The sequence below is a fragment of the Pyxicephalus adspersus genome, chromosome 3 (assembly GCF_032062135.1).
Source record: "Pyxicephalus adspersus chromosome 3, UCB_Pads_2.0, whole genome shotgun sequence".
NCBI lineage: Eukaryota > Metazoa > Chordata > Amphibia > Anura > Pyxicephalidae > Pyxicephalus > Pyxicephalus adspersus.
The window spans coordinates 106,001,376-106,020,884 of record NC_092860.1 but is presented as its reverse complement, the minus strand read 5'-3'; the positions used below and the strand labels follow the sequence as shown (position 1 = coordinate 106,020,884).

Here is a 19,509-nt window from a genome sequence, read left to right as displayed (position 1 = left end):
TCTTCTTGTAACTCCTAAAACTCTCACTACTCGCCCACCAATCCATATCCCCCTTCTATTATGTGTTACTTCCCCACCTCCTAGATTGTAAGCTCTTCTGGGCAGGGTCCTCTCCTCCTGTGTCACTGTTTGTATCTGTCTGTGCAACCTCTATTTAATGGACTGCGCCTCGTAATATGTTGACTATATATATATATATATATATATATATATATATATAATCTCCTGTTTAATATTCTATTATTATTATTAATGTCACAAAAATACCTTTAAAGAAAAGTTATGTTGGTTAAACCTACTTACCCTTGAAAACAAAAGGTAAGGGGAAATTTCTATATATCTGCAAAAAAAATTCAGCATGTACGCATAAACCACTAGAAATATGAAATATTTATCCAGGCATCCAGGCAGAACTTTAACAAAAAAAAAAAGTATGGAGACCAACAATCTATTGTTTGTTGACCAACAATCCATCCCGGACAATGCCATTCCCTATATAAAAATTATTAAAATTGGGTAAAAGCAGATGCTTTGAAGAAGAAAACCTCATTTGTATGTGGTAGATTTAACACTGGGTGGGTGTGACTGTTTCCTTCCAGCACAAAAATGACAATAAAAACAAAGTCTAAATTAGTCAATCAAGAACCTCAATGCCTTATTTTCAAATATTATTTTCAAAATGTTTGCTTCAGTATAATAAAGAATTTGTGGAGGTTCATATGTTCAAGAATGGTAGAGACTTAGCCAAATGTAGCTCTCCCAAAACCCCAAAATTTTGTTATCCACAGAACAAGAGGTTAGGGCTAATCTTCCAATCGGAACATCTGATCTGGGGGACAGCTAAGAGCATCGTATTGGCTAACTAGCCTTGAAAGAATAGCTGTACATTTTATCTAAACTTGTGATGGGCCCCACCCATATGCTTACACTACCTCTACACACAGGTGCTTGCTTTAGTTCCACAGCCACCTTGTCTGTTGTTTATAGCCTATGTAACAAAATGTCTTATTTTTATATAAACCTATTTTTAAATAAACTGTATTTTTAGGTGAAAGTGCACTGTTGGGGTTAACTCCCTGTTTTTATTTTTAAGAAGTCTTTTAACTTTTTGTAATGCTGCATAAAACTCTATACTATTGCATGATGGCAAACAATAAAGGGTTTACTCTTTATTAAGTTTCTTGTAATTAACTTCAGCTGAAAAAAATTGAAATAGATCATCCCTAATCTGTTTTTCTTTGCATTTTGATTGTGTTTCCCTGGTTTAACACAGTTGCTTTATGTCATCTTTTAACATAAGGTATGGAGTTGTAATTGCTTTTTTTGAATTAGTCTGTCACAGGCTAATGTGCATGTTGATGCAAGAATTGATTAAAGAAAACTAATGAATTTTGTATAACACTTCAAGGATTTGTTACTGTAATAAATATTCTACTGCAGCCTTTCTTTTGAATTCTGGACACATCCAGCTGTCACATTAAACCCAGAGTTAAGCAGTGTTAATGTATGTTATGTTTTTTTTTAAGCTGGTGATAAAAGGCCCTTGGTTTTACATAATTTCTTTATTCTTACAGCCTGGTAAACATGAAGATGAGAAAAATGCAGTGTATCCTGATGTTAGGTTTCTCAATTTTGTCAGAAAGTAGTATTCTGGTGAATTTATTTACCAATCTTTAGCAGTGTTTTTGTTATCTATACATTGTTGAAAAGGATTCTAGTTTATAAACATCCACTAGAAAAGCCCAATATTATTGGGAACAAGTGTTTGGCCTTCTGTGTTTCAAACTAAATATCTCCAATCATGTTTTTTTAAAAGAGGACATGTGCGCTTGAATTGTTGCAATAACATAGCGTCCCGTTTTGCCTAAAAATGCATTTTAATGCAGTGAAGAAAGCTTTGAAGATACCCTATCCTGTTGATGACTTATGTTAGCAACAAAAAGTTATTGACTGAAACAGAATTAAACCCAGTCATTAATTATGGTGTGGAAAAGAATCACGTCAAGGGATTGCTGGTATCGACTAAGATAACAAATTTTATTCTTATCCTGTTTGCCACAAAGTAAATTTATATGCAAATCCCAGCTTTCAGTGTCTGTAAAAACTTGGCATGGCTCCTTTTACCTACCTAGGTCTGCTGAGGCTACCAAAAAAATTCAATTTTACAAGTGGATCCATTGGATCCATTTTACATGTGTGTTTTGCTTAAGTAAACTTCTGCTTTTATCTTTTTTGGTTATCAAGTCTCATAAACAATTAAAAAACATTTAAAAAATACTTTAGAAAATTGTAAATTTTAAATTGCATCCTAAATGTAGCTAAATCTACATAGGTCCCCTCAAAGTTTTATGACTTTCAGCAGGATACAATCTTGTCTGTATATACTAGAAAGTGAGCTTTACTTTTACTTTAAAGTCAATCTCAAACCATTTTGATCATATTAAATCACACATTTTATTAAAAAGAAAAAAAACGCAGAATCTTCTTTTGAATGACACTGTCATTTGTGCCCCTAGCTGGCACTACGTCTATATGTGGCAGCCTGTAACGCGTTGCGGCAGTCCATACCACATCTTCATGACATCATTATGCTATTCACCTAAAAATAATTTTCTGTCACCCAGACAGCAATTTGGACACCCCAAAATATTCTCTTCTACAATAAAGAAGATATTAGAACTGGGATAAGGTATACTGTGTGATTGTGAATTTAGACAAGTAGAAGAGGGGGGGGGGCGGTTTAGCACATCTTTTAGAAGTCAAGCTGTGATTGAGTAGGATTTGATGTATAGAGCAGGGGTCCTCAAACTACGGCCCGCGGGACAAATACGACCCCCTGAAGTTGTCCATCCGGCCCGCCGGCTGCTGAGGCTGCTTCTCCTGCCTGAGTTCTGGCTACCTGCCATCTGCACTCCAGGGAACCCACTGTTGCTGGGGTAACGCTGGAGCTGTCGGGCTGAAGCCATCAGGCAGAGAAGGTATGAGCAGAGCATAGACTCACTGCTGCCTTCATTCCCTGCTCACTGCTGCACAAATGTACATGATCAATGTACATTTGTAAATAGTATAAACATACTATGCACATTGATCATGTACACATGTGCTGCAGTGTGATCCATGTATGAAGGCAGCAGTGAGTGACAGGTAGCAGACACTGACAAAGTTTTTTTTTTTTTTTAGCAGCCCTATAGTACGGCCCCCCGACAGTCTGAGGGACGGTGAACAGGCCCCCTGTTTAAAATATAGAGTATCCACTGGGATGAGATAAATATTGATAGCATTCGTGTCCGATTTTGGTTTTATCTAAATTTATTTCACTCAAAATTAGTTACAAATGTAGTAAGCAATAATATAAGCTGGACAAATTATTTTTTTTTTTGTTGAATTTGCTCTGTGATATGATTTATATGGCAACAAAATAAATAACACACACACAAAAAAATCAAACTTGTCCAAAAAAAATATTTTTTCCTCCTTTTCTGTAGCTGTTACAAAGCTGACCAGCTTAATGCAACCTGAAACATATGCCATAAAACACAGAAACAGCTTTCTAAAACTGTGTAGTAAATGCAGAATACTGCATTATTCTGATATATTGCTTCTGTGCACATCTTGTCAAAATCTCCGTGAAAGCATTAATCTCTGTCTTCCTGTTTTATAATGTTACATGCAGTGTGTGTGTGTGTGTGTGTGTGTGGGTGTGTGTGTATGTATGTATGTGTATATATGTATGTGTATATATATTGTATATGTGTGTGTATATATATATTCATATATATATATATATATATATATATATATATATATATATAAAAAAAACACACACGCATACAATATAATAAAAATAATTGGCTCTTTGATGTACTTTCTGAGGCAGAGTTGGCCATTTTCCCTGAAGCAGTGTCTAATGAACAAGCCATACTTTTTTAACCGCTTGGGCTTGTAATTCCCTGCAGACATGACTTCAGACCTCAAAGGGCAACAGCTGCCATTTGTCTTCAGTGCTGCAGTTGTCAAACAGACTGACCAACTACTAATAGGATACATTTTATACAGCTTCTCCATACATGATGGTAACAAAATCCTAATGATCATCATCTGTTCAGGGCATGTAGATGGTGGGTTTTAAGCAGTTTTTATTACTTACTCTTGAAACCAAACTCTAGTATTGATTGGACGAAGAACTTGATTCAGTCACATGAAAGAATAGTCCCCTTAGAGTACACTTTCTGATGACCTGCTATGTCACACATTTGGTTATGTTCTTCTGTGTTACCTTGCAGATTTTGTTATGTCAAGGAGCACATAATGTATTGGGTACAACTATACTTGGGTACAACATTGTGTACAACTATATAACTATTTTGATATAATGGTTCTATATATTATCAAAGAGAATTTTAGGCAAAAGTGTGCTTTGCCGCCTTCCTATATTATCTGCTAATATACATAAATATTATATCTGCTAATTATAAATAATGTTGTCACTAGGTGCTTATGTTGTATCTTTACAATTTGAATATTGTATAGTAACCAAATCTTATCTAGTTGCACTACGTCATGAGCATGTTTCTCAACACTGCTTTTCTCTTCTAAAGCTGTGTACACACCTGCAATTTTTCTCGTTGGAAAGGATCTTTCACGATCCTTTCCAACGAGAAAAGACTGCACGATGCATGAACGATGCTGTACATACAGCACCGTTCATGCTCTATGGAGAGGGGAGGGGGAGAGCGACGGAGCGGCACCCTGCTGCGCGCTCTCCCCTTCCCTTTCATTAGGATCGGTCGTCGTCCATCGTCCATGGATCCGCCAGGACGGTCGTCGGACGATGGACGACGACCGACTGTACACACGGCAGATTTTCGCCCGATAATTGGCCGATACTGATTATCGGGCGAGAAAAATTTGCCGTGTGTACGCAGCTTAACTCCTATGAACAGCTTGAGCAGTGGCGGTATTGTAACTTGTGCAATTACCATCAAGATCAGATAGCTAGCTGTATCCTGTACCATTTACCTCCAATGCTAAGGTTTTTCCATTGTGGTCAACCACTTTATACAAGGATAGGAGTTCCAGTTCTTCTTGAATTTGCCAAAAACTAAATTGGTAAAGTTAGTGTTTTGAGCAGACCACTTTTCTGGTCTTACTATGTCTACTATTCAGTAGTGTTTGGAGCCGCCATTCTCAAACAGGGTTTAATGGAACTCCAGGGTTCCTCAAGAAATTGTTAGGGAGTTTCTTGAACTGTGGCTGATTGACCTCCAATTTGATGATGCCTCCATAGTTCTTAAGACAGCTGCATGACTAGATTTAATTCTTTTAGTCTATAAAGGTGATATTCTAGTCATCATTGGAAAGGGGGAATTCTTATAACTGGCCACCAATTTTAAAGAATATTTTTACGCATGGACCCCCAATAAATTGGTTTTTAGCAAGGATTATAATGTTTTTATATGTTCATTGGTATACATGTACCATGTGGTTTGTGCCCCTCATTGTTATCTTGACAACAATATTGTGGAAAAAACTTGTAATTGTTTTTAAATGATTTTGTGTTTCAAACTTTGTTATACTCATACTATTATAATATACTGTAAAATAAATTTTTATGAAAAACAATGTACTGCTTTTAGACATAAAAAAAACGGAAAGAAATAAACCGCTAGGGAGGTTAAATAAGGTGGCGCTTATTGACATCATTTGAAGGCTTCTTTAATGAATTGGGCTTCCATCATTTACATACCACTGAAAATAAAGCATGTGTTTTACTCTTGCATCCTCCTCTGTGTTTTGTCAGCCACGTACATTATGTGTCTGTTACACACTGAACCCTAAAGGCCACATCAGAAGATTTCATTCCATTGTCATGAGATGGGGCTTGAAGGCACACTTCAGTTAGGCTATGGCATGGGTTTGCTATGTCAGGGCTAGTTTTAGGAAGAGGTGGGGGGCAAATTTTTTCCGAAATCATCCCTGGGCCATGACTATGAACATTTATATATTAGGTTTTGGTTATTCAATTACATTTCTTTCTTTACTTATATGCACTCAAAACATAATTTTGCTTATGTATAGAATAGATTAGATACCCTACCCTTCTTTTTCTGAACCTAAATCAATTAACAGATTAACAATCACTTCAGTAATAGATAAACAATGATGATCAATATCACATGTAAATGACCAAGGGTCCAGGTTTTACTTTACCATTTATGTGTCAGTTTATTTATAATTACCTATCTTATATTTTATGCCTAAGCTCATTTGATTGTTAATCATAAAGTACCCTTGTGAGGCAAGGTATTTTTGTTTTGTACTTTAATAATTGTTTAATGCAGCCTTTATAGCACTAATTAGCCTCTATGTGCCATTTTAATTATGTTGCTGTTAAGTTCCTGAAATATCACTTTGGTGTTTTAAGAGTACTATTTATGTAGAACCCCAGGATAAGGTACGGCAGGAAATGTATGTCAATTAGAACCAGTCTAGAATATTGACAAAGCCGAATCTTCTCTGCAGCCCTTCAATTCCGAAGTGTTGAAATGTGCTTTACAGTTACATGGGTGCATTAGTGGTGGGCCTGGGGCTTTTATAGTGTTCTGCCTTGTACCTCTGGGGAACATGGGAAACAAATAACCAGGGCCATAATACACTTTGTAAGGTACATTAATATATAATTGAGCTAAGAAAGTTTTAGTGCTCATCATTTCATCATTCATTTTTTAACTTTTATATGGTTTAAATACATAAAATTTTAGGATGGTTGATCAAAATGCTTATGAAAGGTAAAAAGACTGAAGTTAAAGTATCGGGACAGACCAGTGAACCCACTTTATTTATAAGTATTCGACTTATGAAGCCAATGCAGGATATGAAATAAAGGGTTTCCTTTATGTTTTAAAAAGAATTAGGACCATTCAGGTGTATAATATTAAATTATTAAGCTTTTGTTCAACAAAAACATCAAAAATGTAAACAAATATCCAAAATCACAATATTCTTATCATTTTTCATGGATCATTTCAAGAGTTCATTATATAAGTCAGACCCTAAGTGACCATGTTTTAATAAACAGGGGTATAATCTTGGCTTCACCCTAGAAGTGTTTCAGATGCTTGTCTGCTTCTGCAGACTTACAGACCCATCCAAATAAAGAGGTCTTATAACTCTTTATATATAAACAATATAATAAATATGTTTATCAGTGATAAAAATGAACAGAATGTATTCTAAAAATAAAAATTGCAACCAGACAGGTCCTATATTGCAGGACCTGTGCCCTCCCTTCTGCAATAAAATACCCTCAGGGGGATGACGGTATACTTGGCACAATACACTGAGCTACTTTTTTTTTTTTAAAAAAAGATAAAATGAACAGGCAGGTAAGTATGTTTTATTACACAAGGGATGGGCGATAACTCGGCAGTAATGTGTTCCATTGGAAGGGCCAAGTATCTATTATCCTGCCCCAATAACAAAGAGCAGACATTTTTTTAGTGGTTTTGTAAAAGTGTTTTTCAATGTGTTTAATTAGTTTGAAACATTTAGTGAAAGAATATATATCTCTTTGTAAAACTGAAGCCAGACTTCAGTTTCTCTCTTTACTGAAAAACAAGGCTTGGTCCATCACCTGCAGTAAAGGTTTTTAAAGAGTACATCTTGGCCTCCTGATTGGACCCTGAAGGAACAGGATCCTCTTGATAAATGAAAATGCTGCTCCCTTCCCATTATCATTTAAAATAATAGAGCATGTTTTTCCTCTCATTTTTTATTGCAAATGTGTTTGTATTAATTTCCAACATTTTTAGTATTTTGCAAAACTTTACTCACATGTTTTTAACAGTGCATAAATCATATTTGATATTAACAATACTTATGTTATGCTCTATAGTGAGAAAGTGGACAACATGTGATAGTGGCACTTTTTAACACAAGTTTCATTATCGTAGTTTTATTCTCTGGTTTCAATAAAGACTAATATTGTTTAACAATGTACTGTAAATTTGTGGATAGGAATAGGAAATGTAATTTTGTCCAGTGACCTGAATTTTTACTCTGTTTTAAACGTATATTTATTTTTACAGGAATGGCAAAATTCTATCCAGAAGAATGCTGGTCTTGCTTTTATTGAACTAGTTAATGAAGGAAGGTAAATAAGAATTGAATTTACTTTAACTATAAAGTGTGTTAAATGTGTGTTACATATGAAAAAAGCCAAGGAAAATATTGTACATTATGTGGTTAAATATACAGCTTTAGGTTTATTTTACGAAGCAGTAACACATGCATTATTTGTCAGAATTATATTTTTAGCAATAGGTGTTGAAATTTCCTGAAAATAACAAATATTGCACATAAAGCTAGTGATATGGTTAAGCAGATGGAACCCATGGCATGTGAACTGAAGGGGTGTTTAACCTTTATAACCAAGGTGAATTTTATTCTTCTTCTGAAGGCTGTTTGGTTGCTACCAGCATTGAACCTGTATAATGATATTTGTTTCAACTGAACTAGCCAGAGAATAAAAGATTTATCCATCTATACTGAGGGATCAGAAGGCAAAGCAATTCCTTTTAATAGCAAAGAGTTCACTGTAGATCATAAAAAGTGTCTAATTGCTCACCTCTAAACCCTGCCTGTTCATCTTCTACTTTGTACAATGCAAATAGATGGAAACACATGCATTGTGCTCTAGGATAGTGCAATGTATTGTGGTTATTGTGGTAATACGACAATATACGTGGCAATAAATGTGTACTGTAAGTTTAAAAAAAAACAAAAAAATTATACTGAGAATACATGAAAAAATGTATATGTGTTTTTTTTGAAAGAATTAGTAAGTTGGCTTAAGAAAGTTGAGCATAATTTTAATATACAAATAGGAGAAACTAGTTAGGATAAGGAAAACCTGGGCATATACCACATACTGAAAAAAAATGTATTTGTGATTCTTGAAAGGTGTACTTTTTTAAATATTTTGCTGGACTTGCAAGTTTTTCCCTTTTTATGTAGCAGTTGTAATAGCTTTAGTAAGCTATATACATTTGTTGCTGTACATACTATGTTAGAATTCCTTTATGGATGAAAAACTTTAAATGATGTATTTGTTTTTGTTTTTTTGTGAAGGGTCAACTTTGATTTATCCCTATTGCTGCTCTTCATACCTTTTATAAAACAAAATTCTATTTATTGTGGATGTAAAATTAGTAGCTACAGAAAATGGTAATATATGAATATTGTATGATATGTGGTGATAAATATGTCCAGTAACGCTGACAATTTTTTTAAATGTAATATGTGTCACAAAGATTATATTTAAAAGACTGAAATTAGTATAAGTATCTCAGTTGATTCTTCAACTTTTCCAAAACATTTGTGAAGCATTAAACCACAAGCCTAGATCAAGTAATCCTTACTCTCCTGCCTTCTTATGGAGCTTAACCTTTTGGCTTGAAAGATAAATACATAAGCCTTTATTTCACACTAGCTTCAGGTGCCTGATTACAGAGGCATTTTCTATAAACCTTGATCCCAGAGGTCGCCTAACAGTAACAACGGTGTTCGGTTACACTCCTTGGGTCTGTACTGTTTTCATTTCCTATTATGCAGGGATGTTCTACCTTGACCTTATTTGTAGAGTGACTGCTTTAGATTTAGACATTGATTATTTCCTTTTCATAGATACCATTGAGTATATTAAAAAAAATAATTTTTCTTGCTTGTCTACATATTTTTTTTGGTAACTGTAATCTAAACTCACCAATCATATATTGAACTCAGACCCAACCTAATCTGTCTCTTAAACTGTGTGTTATCTTGATCAAACTGTATAAAACAAGTGTTTTTCACAATTTTCTTAAAATCAGTGGATCAGTTAGCAGTGGCATGCCTAGTTTGGATTATAAAAATTTGTTTTCAGTATTGAATTACATTAAATGTAATATTTCATCAAATAAAATGAAGAGCAATAATAAGTAGATTATAATACTGAGTTAGTGAACATTTTGTTGTATTAAAAATCTATACGAAAATTGTACAGGAAAAAAAACACAAGAGTATAAAGACACAATGATAATGATGTGCTAGATAAAATTAAATTTGAAGGTTTATTAGTGACACATGTAGTATGCACTTGTTTCTTGCCCTCTTTGAATTGTCCTCCTCTCTTCCTGAGCTTCTCTATATAGTTATCCTTGTGCTCTTTTTAAAGGACGATTCCTCTTCCACTTCTACACTTCTCTTTAGGCTTAGCCACATGGAGTTCTTTTACAGTTCATTTTTCTCATGAGTGACATATAGTCCATCCAGCATTCTGTTGGCCCAATGCCCACTGTGTAACAAGTGGTAGGGATTGGCTCCTCCAAGGAATATAAAGACTTTTTGACCAGATCCTAATTCTGGCTAAGCTGCATCTGACTTTTTAACACATGACCTCTGGCAGCTGAAAAAAGACAGATTACAAGCCATACTGGTGACTAGTCCTTGTCCTCTCTCTGTAAATGACTTACCATGTCTTGTTCTATAATATGACTCTTTATGGAGAGCGTCATACTGGTATTTTTGCTTCCTCATGTCATCTTTCTTTGCTTCAATGCTTCTTACTAGTTATAACGAGCATTAGTGCTGTAGATCTCACACTGCAGATATAAAGCTAAAAAGGTTTTTTTTCTACCACCCACGCTCAGTGCCTAGCACAGTTTCCTTAAAATATTTGGGTACCACATTTAGAATCGTGATGCAAGCAGTATCTGCATGCTAAATTATGACCAACAACAGATTGTTAATGGTATGTCATATTTTGTGGGTGTTTTATTCACATCCCAACACAGGACATTTAAAAGAGCATGACCACATACATCTTCATGCATTTTGTTCTATTAGTCATAAGGCTTTTAATTAAATACTGTTAGTACAAAAAAGGACCAAGGCACTGTCGACTCCCTTTTTGCTAGTAAACTTCATTAAATTTGTTGTGGTTTTTCTGTCAGAAAAATACTTGGTTATACTGCCAGTTCCTATTATTGTTGTTATTATTATTACACAGTATTCATATAGCGCCATCATATTACGCAGTGCTGTACAAAGTCCATAGTCATGTCACTAGCTGTCCCTCAAAGGGGGTTACAGTCTAATGCCCCTACCTCCGTCATATGTCTTTATTACAGTCTAATGACAGTTTTGGGGGGAAGTTAGGTTAATTAACTGCATGTTTTTGGCATGTTGGAAGAAACCAAAGTACCCAGAGGAAACCCACGCAAACACGGGGGAGTACCTGCAAACTCCATGCAGATAGTGTCCTGGCTGATATTTGAACCTTGAACCCAGCGCTGCAAAGGCCAGAGCACTAACCTCTGAGCCATTGTGCTGCCCAATTAATAATTACAGGGTCACAGCATGGATTTCCCTGCAATTAAATTCCTGCAGCATTACTGAGCACTGCACCACCATGAAAGAAAAGGAGGAAGGTTCTCTCTCTTTTCTTGCTCACTGCTGAGAACCCTTCTCTTAAAATCAAGCTGTTATATTGCTTGTAAATGTTCTCTAGCCTTTACAATATGTGTTTTGCATACCGTTTTTGGGGGGTTTACAGATAAAAGGTAATGAATGTTTAGCTGTTCATCCTTTTCAAGTCATTGGGGCAATTGACTGAACTTAAAAATAAAAACAAAAATATGGAATTCAACAGTATTTCTGAAACAGAAAAGTATAAGAAATGTATACCACTGTATATAAGAGCATAACCTTTCTACAATGTTTGAAATAATTTAAATTGATTTTGTGTAGATTGCTGAGCCAAACCATGAAAGATCACCTGGTTAGAGTCGCCAATGAAGCTGAATTTATCCTCAGCAGACAGCGAGCAGAGGAAATACACAGGCATGCAGAGTTTGAGGTATGGTTTACTTCAGTCAAATTACTTTCTGCTGCTCACCAATTCATTGTTCATTAAATTATTTGCCCACACCTAGCATACACGGCACTTTTTTTAAACTCTACAGTACTGACAGCAATTTTTTGTTGCTGTGGTCACAAAATTTGTGACAAAGATCCTCATTTTTTTATTTGGCATGAAAATACAATGTCTATTGAGGTTTATTTGAGAATATTGTTTCTACTCCTAAACAGTAAATGTTGTTTGTTGATAGGTTTGTTTGTTGAAGTAACCAAAGATTAACAGGTGAGGTTATAGACTATCACCAGATGAGTCTTGAGTACATTTGTCTTCATGAAATATGATGACATTTACAAATGTACTGCAATTTTTTTTTCTTTTTGGTGGCATCTCACCGTAATGAAGCAGTGAGGGGTGACAGGAACTCAATGTCTTGTCTGTCATCCACCGCAAAAACTAGAATTATTGGGATGTAAGGCTTAGGATTGTAGGTATATGCAATTCTTGTTTTGACAATTATCCGTTTCCAAAATTACTTGCCGATGCCTTGGGCATCATTTTGTGAGGTTGGTTATGATAGAAACTATTGTGAAATAACAACAAAGATACACTAAAGCAAACAGTATTTGAATGATAATAGAAATCATTTGCTATCTAAACAGAAAGTAGAGATTAGGGTCCAACCATAGATTCCCCAAAGTAAGAGGTTAAGCCCTGGGTGAACTAATGAAGGAATAGTTCATGGGAACAATGCAGAAAAAGTTCATAGGAGCAGTAACAGATTATGAAAAAAAAAATTTGGAGGACCCCACCAATGATGAAAGGGCAACTGTTCAGAAACTATGACAAATAAAAAGGGGGTCGCATGTTAATCTAAACAAGCACAATTCCCAGACGAGAATTGAAAGGGAATGGAAATAAAGTCCAAATGAGCATTTACAGATGATCAAAATGAAGGCTAATGAGCCCATAGTTGGTGGAAAAACAATTAACAAAGAACTCCATAGGGATTTAGAATCTTTGAAGTGGCATTCGTGAAGGCACAAGGGACATCAACTGGCCAAGTCCTTGGTGAATGGCAAGAACTGCTTGAGGGAAGATATTTACTTTTTTGTGTCTGCCATTTGAAGACGCAAGGGGTGCTCAAGAAGGGGGATGCAGAGGCCAGTCTGTAAATAAATTTGTTATAGTTCAAAGATGTCTAGTTATTTAGGCAAGTCCCCTAGATCAATACTTGATGTTGTTATTGTGGAAGGCTTCAAAGATTGGGTGTGGCGCACGCCTTAGGCTACATACACATGTGCAATAATTGTCCTCATGATCCTTTCCAATGACAAACAACTGCACAATGCATGAATGTACGCTGTACATACAGCACCAATCTGCTCTATGGAGAGGGGGGAAAGCGACAGTGTGGCACCCCGCTGCGCTCTCTCCTCTTTGCTTTCATAACCATCATTTCCCATCCGTTGTCCGTGGATCCGCCAGGACGGTCCTTTGGACGACAAGCACTGTACACACACCACAACCTGTTATCATTGAAAAACAGGTTTATTGAAATATTATTCTTAAAATGAACATAAGGTACTCACAAATGATAAAATACAAAATAATTTTCATAAAAACATTGTTATAATTCTAATGACAGACCGTGTACATCAGTAAATCTCATGGTAGTAATTAGTGGATCTCATAGAGGTGACGTGTTACAAAGAACAATGTCTGCTTCATCAGACTGAGAGGTCATAGATGTATTGATCAAAAATTAAATTAATTGAACCAATCAAGATGAAATTATTCAGATACAGCTCATTGTCATGTTATAATATAAGAGCAAATTAAGTACTTGTGTACAGTGATTTTATAGATAAATGAAAACATTTTATAACATTTCAAGTATAGTCAACATGTTAAAACATAAAATAAGTAACACTCATGGATTTAATGATCACCCACACTTAGGTTAAGTTGCATCTCTACTGCACCCCTGCCTTGCAGGAGCAACTGGCACTTCTCCAACAAACTTGGACATTTGGTAAGGTTATCTGGGATTAATCTGTAGGAATTCACAGTATAATAAACAGCATCTAGCATATCCAGATGGATGATAATAGTATCCGATAAATAAAGCAAATTTCAGCAAATTGGGACCAAAATAGGAAGTAGTTACACCAAAATATGGTGGAGCACTGCAATTAGAGGTGTCCAAATAGAGAGTCTCCAGAGTAGTGAACGAGTCCGGAGCTGCCCCACTCTAAATGTGATAGGCGGCAAAAGTGTGGGCTTTTCAGGTGTGGGCTTGACTCCCAAGTTAGGATTTGTGTGGTATTAGCATTAGTTGTAAAAGATCAATGAGCAAAAGTCAGATATAGGGTACAGATTCAGATCAATTAACAATATACATTAATATATACAAACCATATAGGACTGATACAAAGGTAAATATCATCATAAGACTTTCTTTTTCTCTATTGAAAAATAGTATCTAAATAATGAATGTAATTAGATATATTGTGATATATTTATTCCATGTAATGGTACACATATCTAGTAGTATCACAAGATTTTAAATGTACTGTAATGGTTTCAATATACATAAAACATATGGTATTTCCTAAATGTAACTTTCCCAAAAGTAATAAAAGATACGGTTTTGAGGGTGAAAATTAAAGAGCATAGAACTAGTTATAATCGGTCCAAAAAGGGCTTGAAACTAATTTGTTCATTTAGAACAAGGTATCAGTTTGCTTTAGGTTTGAAGATCCATCCTCTACGGGTATTGGGTTTCACCACCAGGAATATTAATTTTTTATATTTTATTTGTGCTCATAGATGCGTCTGTTAAAAAGACAGAAATTTTGCCTACCTAAAAGGCACTGCAAACACAAATCAGGAGATGAATAAGTCCTGTTATATTGCAGTTAGGGTGGTGTTTCAGTTTGAAGTTGAATCTCCAAAAATTAAAAGTTAAAATCCTTCTTTGTGGAGGTCAGATTTCAGATTTTACAGAAATCAAGGTCCCTGGAAGTGGAAGGAATTGAGAACCTTTTGAATTTTGTCATCTGTCACAAGAATTGACTTTACTTTGACCTTTTCTTTTTTTAATAAATAATAAGTATATATTTTAATGCATGGGGATTCAGGTAATTAAAAGAAAAATAGAGCATGTTAAGGCTAGGTCAGTTCATCACCTTGTGACAGGGACCCTGTGAGGCGTGAAATTTTGCTTTATTAGACAAGTGTGATGTTTTATAAATATGTTCGAATATAATTGGTGTTCTGATGACCTTCTCTCTTTCTATTCATGTTAAAGAGGGCCTACACCGGGATATGTAAGGTGATTTATTTACCTGGTTCTATCAAATACTGCTTACCTGGTTTGTGCTCTAAACAACTGCCTTTAATACCTCCTGAATCATTGGTCCAGAATGAGTATGCAGCTCAGTTGTTCAGCTTTTGTTATACATATTGTATGGCTGAATCCACTAAAACCAAAAGGTCAGATTTTCATTCATGCAATTAGCCTTCATAAGAATGAGTTAAACAGTGGCAATTTTCATAATCTGTATTGTAAGTCATTTTTAATGACTTTTTACAGTCATTAAAAAAAGAAAGTTCAGTTTTTGAAAGTTTATCTTTCAGTTTTAAGGTTTACATATCAGGAAATGATAAAAAAAAAAAATCAACTGGTACATTCTAAAACTATTTATATTTAACCCTGGGTGTAAAATGCAAAACAGATTCTCAATATTTCATTATTTATTTAACAAAAATTAGGAGCCATGTGTGAAACATTTAGTGTACACCTCATGATTCAGTAGCTTGGAAATCTCTCGCCTTGCTGCTTGTGGGCACATGTGCTAAGTTGTTAGAAGACATTTTACCTTGCTTCCTGCTTCCACATTCAATAACACGTCTGTACTTCAGATTCAGTTTGTTATTGATTCATTTATATAGTCAATTCAAAAACTAGTACTGTCCTCTTCCCCTGAAGAAGCATTTTATGCGAAATGAGTTGGTGATAATGCCTACTTAAATCCTTAAAACTTTAAACTTATTGAACCCACCATATCTTCACAAGGGCGTCTCACTAATATCTATTTTTAAACTGTATTGTTTACACATGAATATTTTTCAGAATTGTTTCACAAAATAAGAAATATTGCCTTTAGTTTCTCTGTTGAACTTATTGTTGCCAAAAAAAATTACTATTTTTATCCCATTCCTTACTGGATTACAACCCTTGTACTGTATATTATTTGGGGGCCTAGCAAGACTAAATATAGGGATTAGTACCTCCCTCTCTTCCTCCCTGGGGGATGTAGGTTTTGTTTTTTTTGTTTTTCCTCTCAGCATTACATGGTCTAATCTTGGGGTGAATTGCTGGGACGTCCACTCCTGGCAAGATTGGCAACTATCTTGAATGTTTTCTACGTGTCAATAATTTTTCTCACTAAAGAATGATAAACCTAAAATTGTTTTGAAATTACCTTATAACCCTTAACAGATTGATGGGCAGCAATAACTGCCTTTCCTAAATCATTGCTGATGTATTACCTCCTTGGCAACACACATCTGAAAGATCCAGATCAGCAAATTGCCAAAACTTGTGCTTTTTTAATTGTGGTCACACTTGCAGTTGTTAGGAACCCCTTGTTGCTACTCACCCTCCTAATTCCTAAAAAAATTGATAGGGGCTCACTTTATTGTTCACACACTGCTTCTGCATTTGACTTCGTCTTTGTTAAATAAATAATGATGTGGTGTAACATGTTGTTCATGTGATATATTATATTTACCTATTTTTGATCTTCCAATATTATGTTCAAAACATTGGAACTGAAAGAGGTTGTACTTTCTATTGCTTATGACTGTGTTGTAGAAACAAATGGGCACCTGTTTATTAAATAGACACTGTCTGTCTAGTAACAGACTACCAGTTAAAGCAATTGTAGGCATTTAGTGGGCAACATTCATGAGGCCAACCCATCTATTATACTTTTGTTTTAAAAACTACAAAGAGGTCTAACATTTTTACTTTATTAGAAATCATCAGTTTATTCAAGACCTTCTCTGTAATTCAACAAATTTCTAATAAAGCATGTTTCACCACCATAACTACATGTCATCTTGACATCAAGCTGAAGTAAAGCTGCGTACACACCTGCAATTTTTCTCGTTGGAAAGGATCTTTCACGATCCTTTCCAACGAGAAAAGACTGCAAGATGCATGAACGATGCTGTACATACAGCACCGTTCATGCTCTATGGAGAGGGGAGGGGGAGAGCGACGGAGCGGCACCCTGCTGCGCGCTCTCCCCTTCCCTTTCATTAGGATCGGTCGTCGTCCATCGTCCATGGATCCGCCAGGACGGTCGTCGGACGATGGACGACGACTGACTGTACACACTGCAGATTTTCGCCCGATAATTGGCCGATACCGATTATCGGGCGAGAAAAATTTGCCGTGTGTACGCAGCTTAAGTTACAAAAAGTGCTCAGAATGCTGTAAGAAAGGCAGAATAGTGTGTTCAGTGGGCTGTGTTTGTACCGGCATGCTTTCAGAGGTCGCAAATTAAATGAGCAAATTCAATAAATATTTACATACTACAAGACCAGTAGGGTTGCAGAAAGGTGTGTGTATACTTTGAAGTTATGATAGACAACGTGGGTCTGCTTTATTTTTTAGTAAAATTAGTTATTACCTGTTTTTTCATTGTATTTTTTCCTATTGTATTGTACTATTGTATTCTATTTCTGTCTGAAGTGCCATTTGGAGGCTGCCGTTCATTTTTCATTTTACTGAAAATATGATTTACAATACCCGGTATCTTATCCCCATTTGTTAGAAATCATGCTGAGCAGGAAAGTTCTATGCATGATTTCTCTACAATAATTAAATGTAACATTTGCAAGGTGCGTGAAATTTGCCCTTTTTTTCTCTGCAGTTAAGTTTTGTCATGCGTAAAATTCAAGGATTCTCCTCAATGTTAATCTTATTTCGTTCTGCTTTATATTCTGTTCTTGCAATGTGGTAAATACAGGCTAGATTTTTTTCATGCTGATCTATGAACCTTAGGATGCTCTGTTTTTTCATGAATTCAGCTTTGTCTTTGGCAACAATAAATCAAAAATAAAACATTCAGTAACCTTTAAAGCCTATAAAAATGCACATTTGTACGAAAAGGAATATCAGAGGACACCAAGCTATTCCTTATAAATGTACCTTTCTTGCAGAGTGGGATGTGCTTTGTATGCATAAGTGTGCTCTTCTAAGCTTGTATATCCCTAGAAAATAAAAGCAGCTTGCAAACATTATGCATCCAGATGACCACAGAGATAATTCAGAAGTCATCACACTTTAGAAAAGGATAATCACAAATGGGAAAAAAATTAAGTTTATCAAATATATGTGACTGATTATGGAGGGCCAGTTTTAAATGAACTTATATAATTGTTCAGGTGTTATATGGGCGGTCAACAAGGCTATAAAAAACATGCCAGCATTTTAGGTAATTTTTATGTTCTATTATTTAATATAATATACCAAACTTTTGAAATAGCAGCAATGTTTTTTTTTTCTTTGTGTTTAGTATGTATTTATTGGAACTGAACCCAAACCCTAAAGAATTGCTTTTTATAGGGTACATCTAATAGTTTTCAGGGTACTAAGTGCCCAAAAAACTTATATTCTTAATACCTAATATAATAATACCTATTGTCTTGAAGTTCTCCTTAAGAATATCGGTGTACTTCCTGGATTGTTACTGAGTCTAGGCACTCCTATGTCTACAACTGCGTAGTTTTATATCTTCATTGTTTGGTTTCAGACACTGCTATCTCTGACTGCTAGTTAGATGGAAAATTTGCAGTGAGATTTAGTGATATCTTTACTAGAAAATCAAGATACGCTGGGTCAATACCTTATAAACACTAGTATTCCCCTTGGAATTACAATAAAAAAGAACCTCTGTTTATATTCCAAGGTGTGTAACCAAATTTTGCAGTTGGTGACCAGAGACATGAGTTAAGCTACACACGTTTGATGATTCTCGTCCGATTATCACTAGTATCTGACCAGAATCTGACGTGTACAGAGGGCATCCAACGTGGTTCATGGATCTGCCAGGACTGCAATGCAAGTCAAGGGGAAAGAGCGCATCAGGGCGCTGCTCTCTCGTTCTCTCTTCTTCCCTCTCCATAGAGCAGTACAGCACTTTATGTACAGTGCTTGTTCATGCATCTTTTAATCTTTTGTTGTTGAAAATGGTTGAAAAAGATTCTTTCCAATGACAAATGACTAACGTGTGTACATAGCCTTTGTTAGACTCTTTACATGAGGACACAACTCTATATACTGGTTGCCAACAGCAATGCACAAAGGATCACGTATGAGCATGTGACTTCTTCTAAGCATCTAAAAAAAAAAAATACTTCTACCTTCAAAAAAGCGAAAAAAGATGACTAACAGTCTTTAGACTTACAGTCTAACCAATTTTAAATTTTGTCCCTTTTTTCCCTAATATTTTTTTTTTAAAATACCACACCATGGATGTATTCACTTTAATGTTAGTGGCATGTCTATTAATAATTGCTATTTTTAATGTTGGCAG

General features: G+C 35.3%; 1 protein-coding gene across 2 annotated transcripts in view; it reads left to right on the top strand.

Annotated features, from left to right (window-relative positions):
• LRBA (LPS responsive beige-like anchor protein) overlaps positions 1-19,509 on the top strand; it is a 347,246-nt gene that overhangs the window by 104,515 nt on the left and 223,222 nt on the right. For both annotated transcript variants that reach the window (XM_072405905.1, XM_072405904.1), the window contains exons 34-35: positions 8,088-8,152; positions 11,788-11,896. In XM_072405905.1, coding sequence (XP_072262006.1) covers positions 8,088-8,152; positions 11,788-11,896 — 174 coding nt within the window. The remainder of the gene's footprint in view (positions 1-8,087; positions 8,153-11,787; positions 11,897-19,509) is intronic.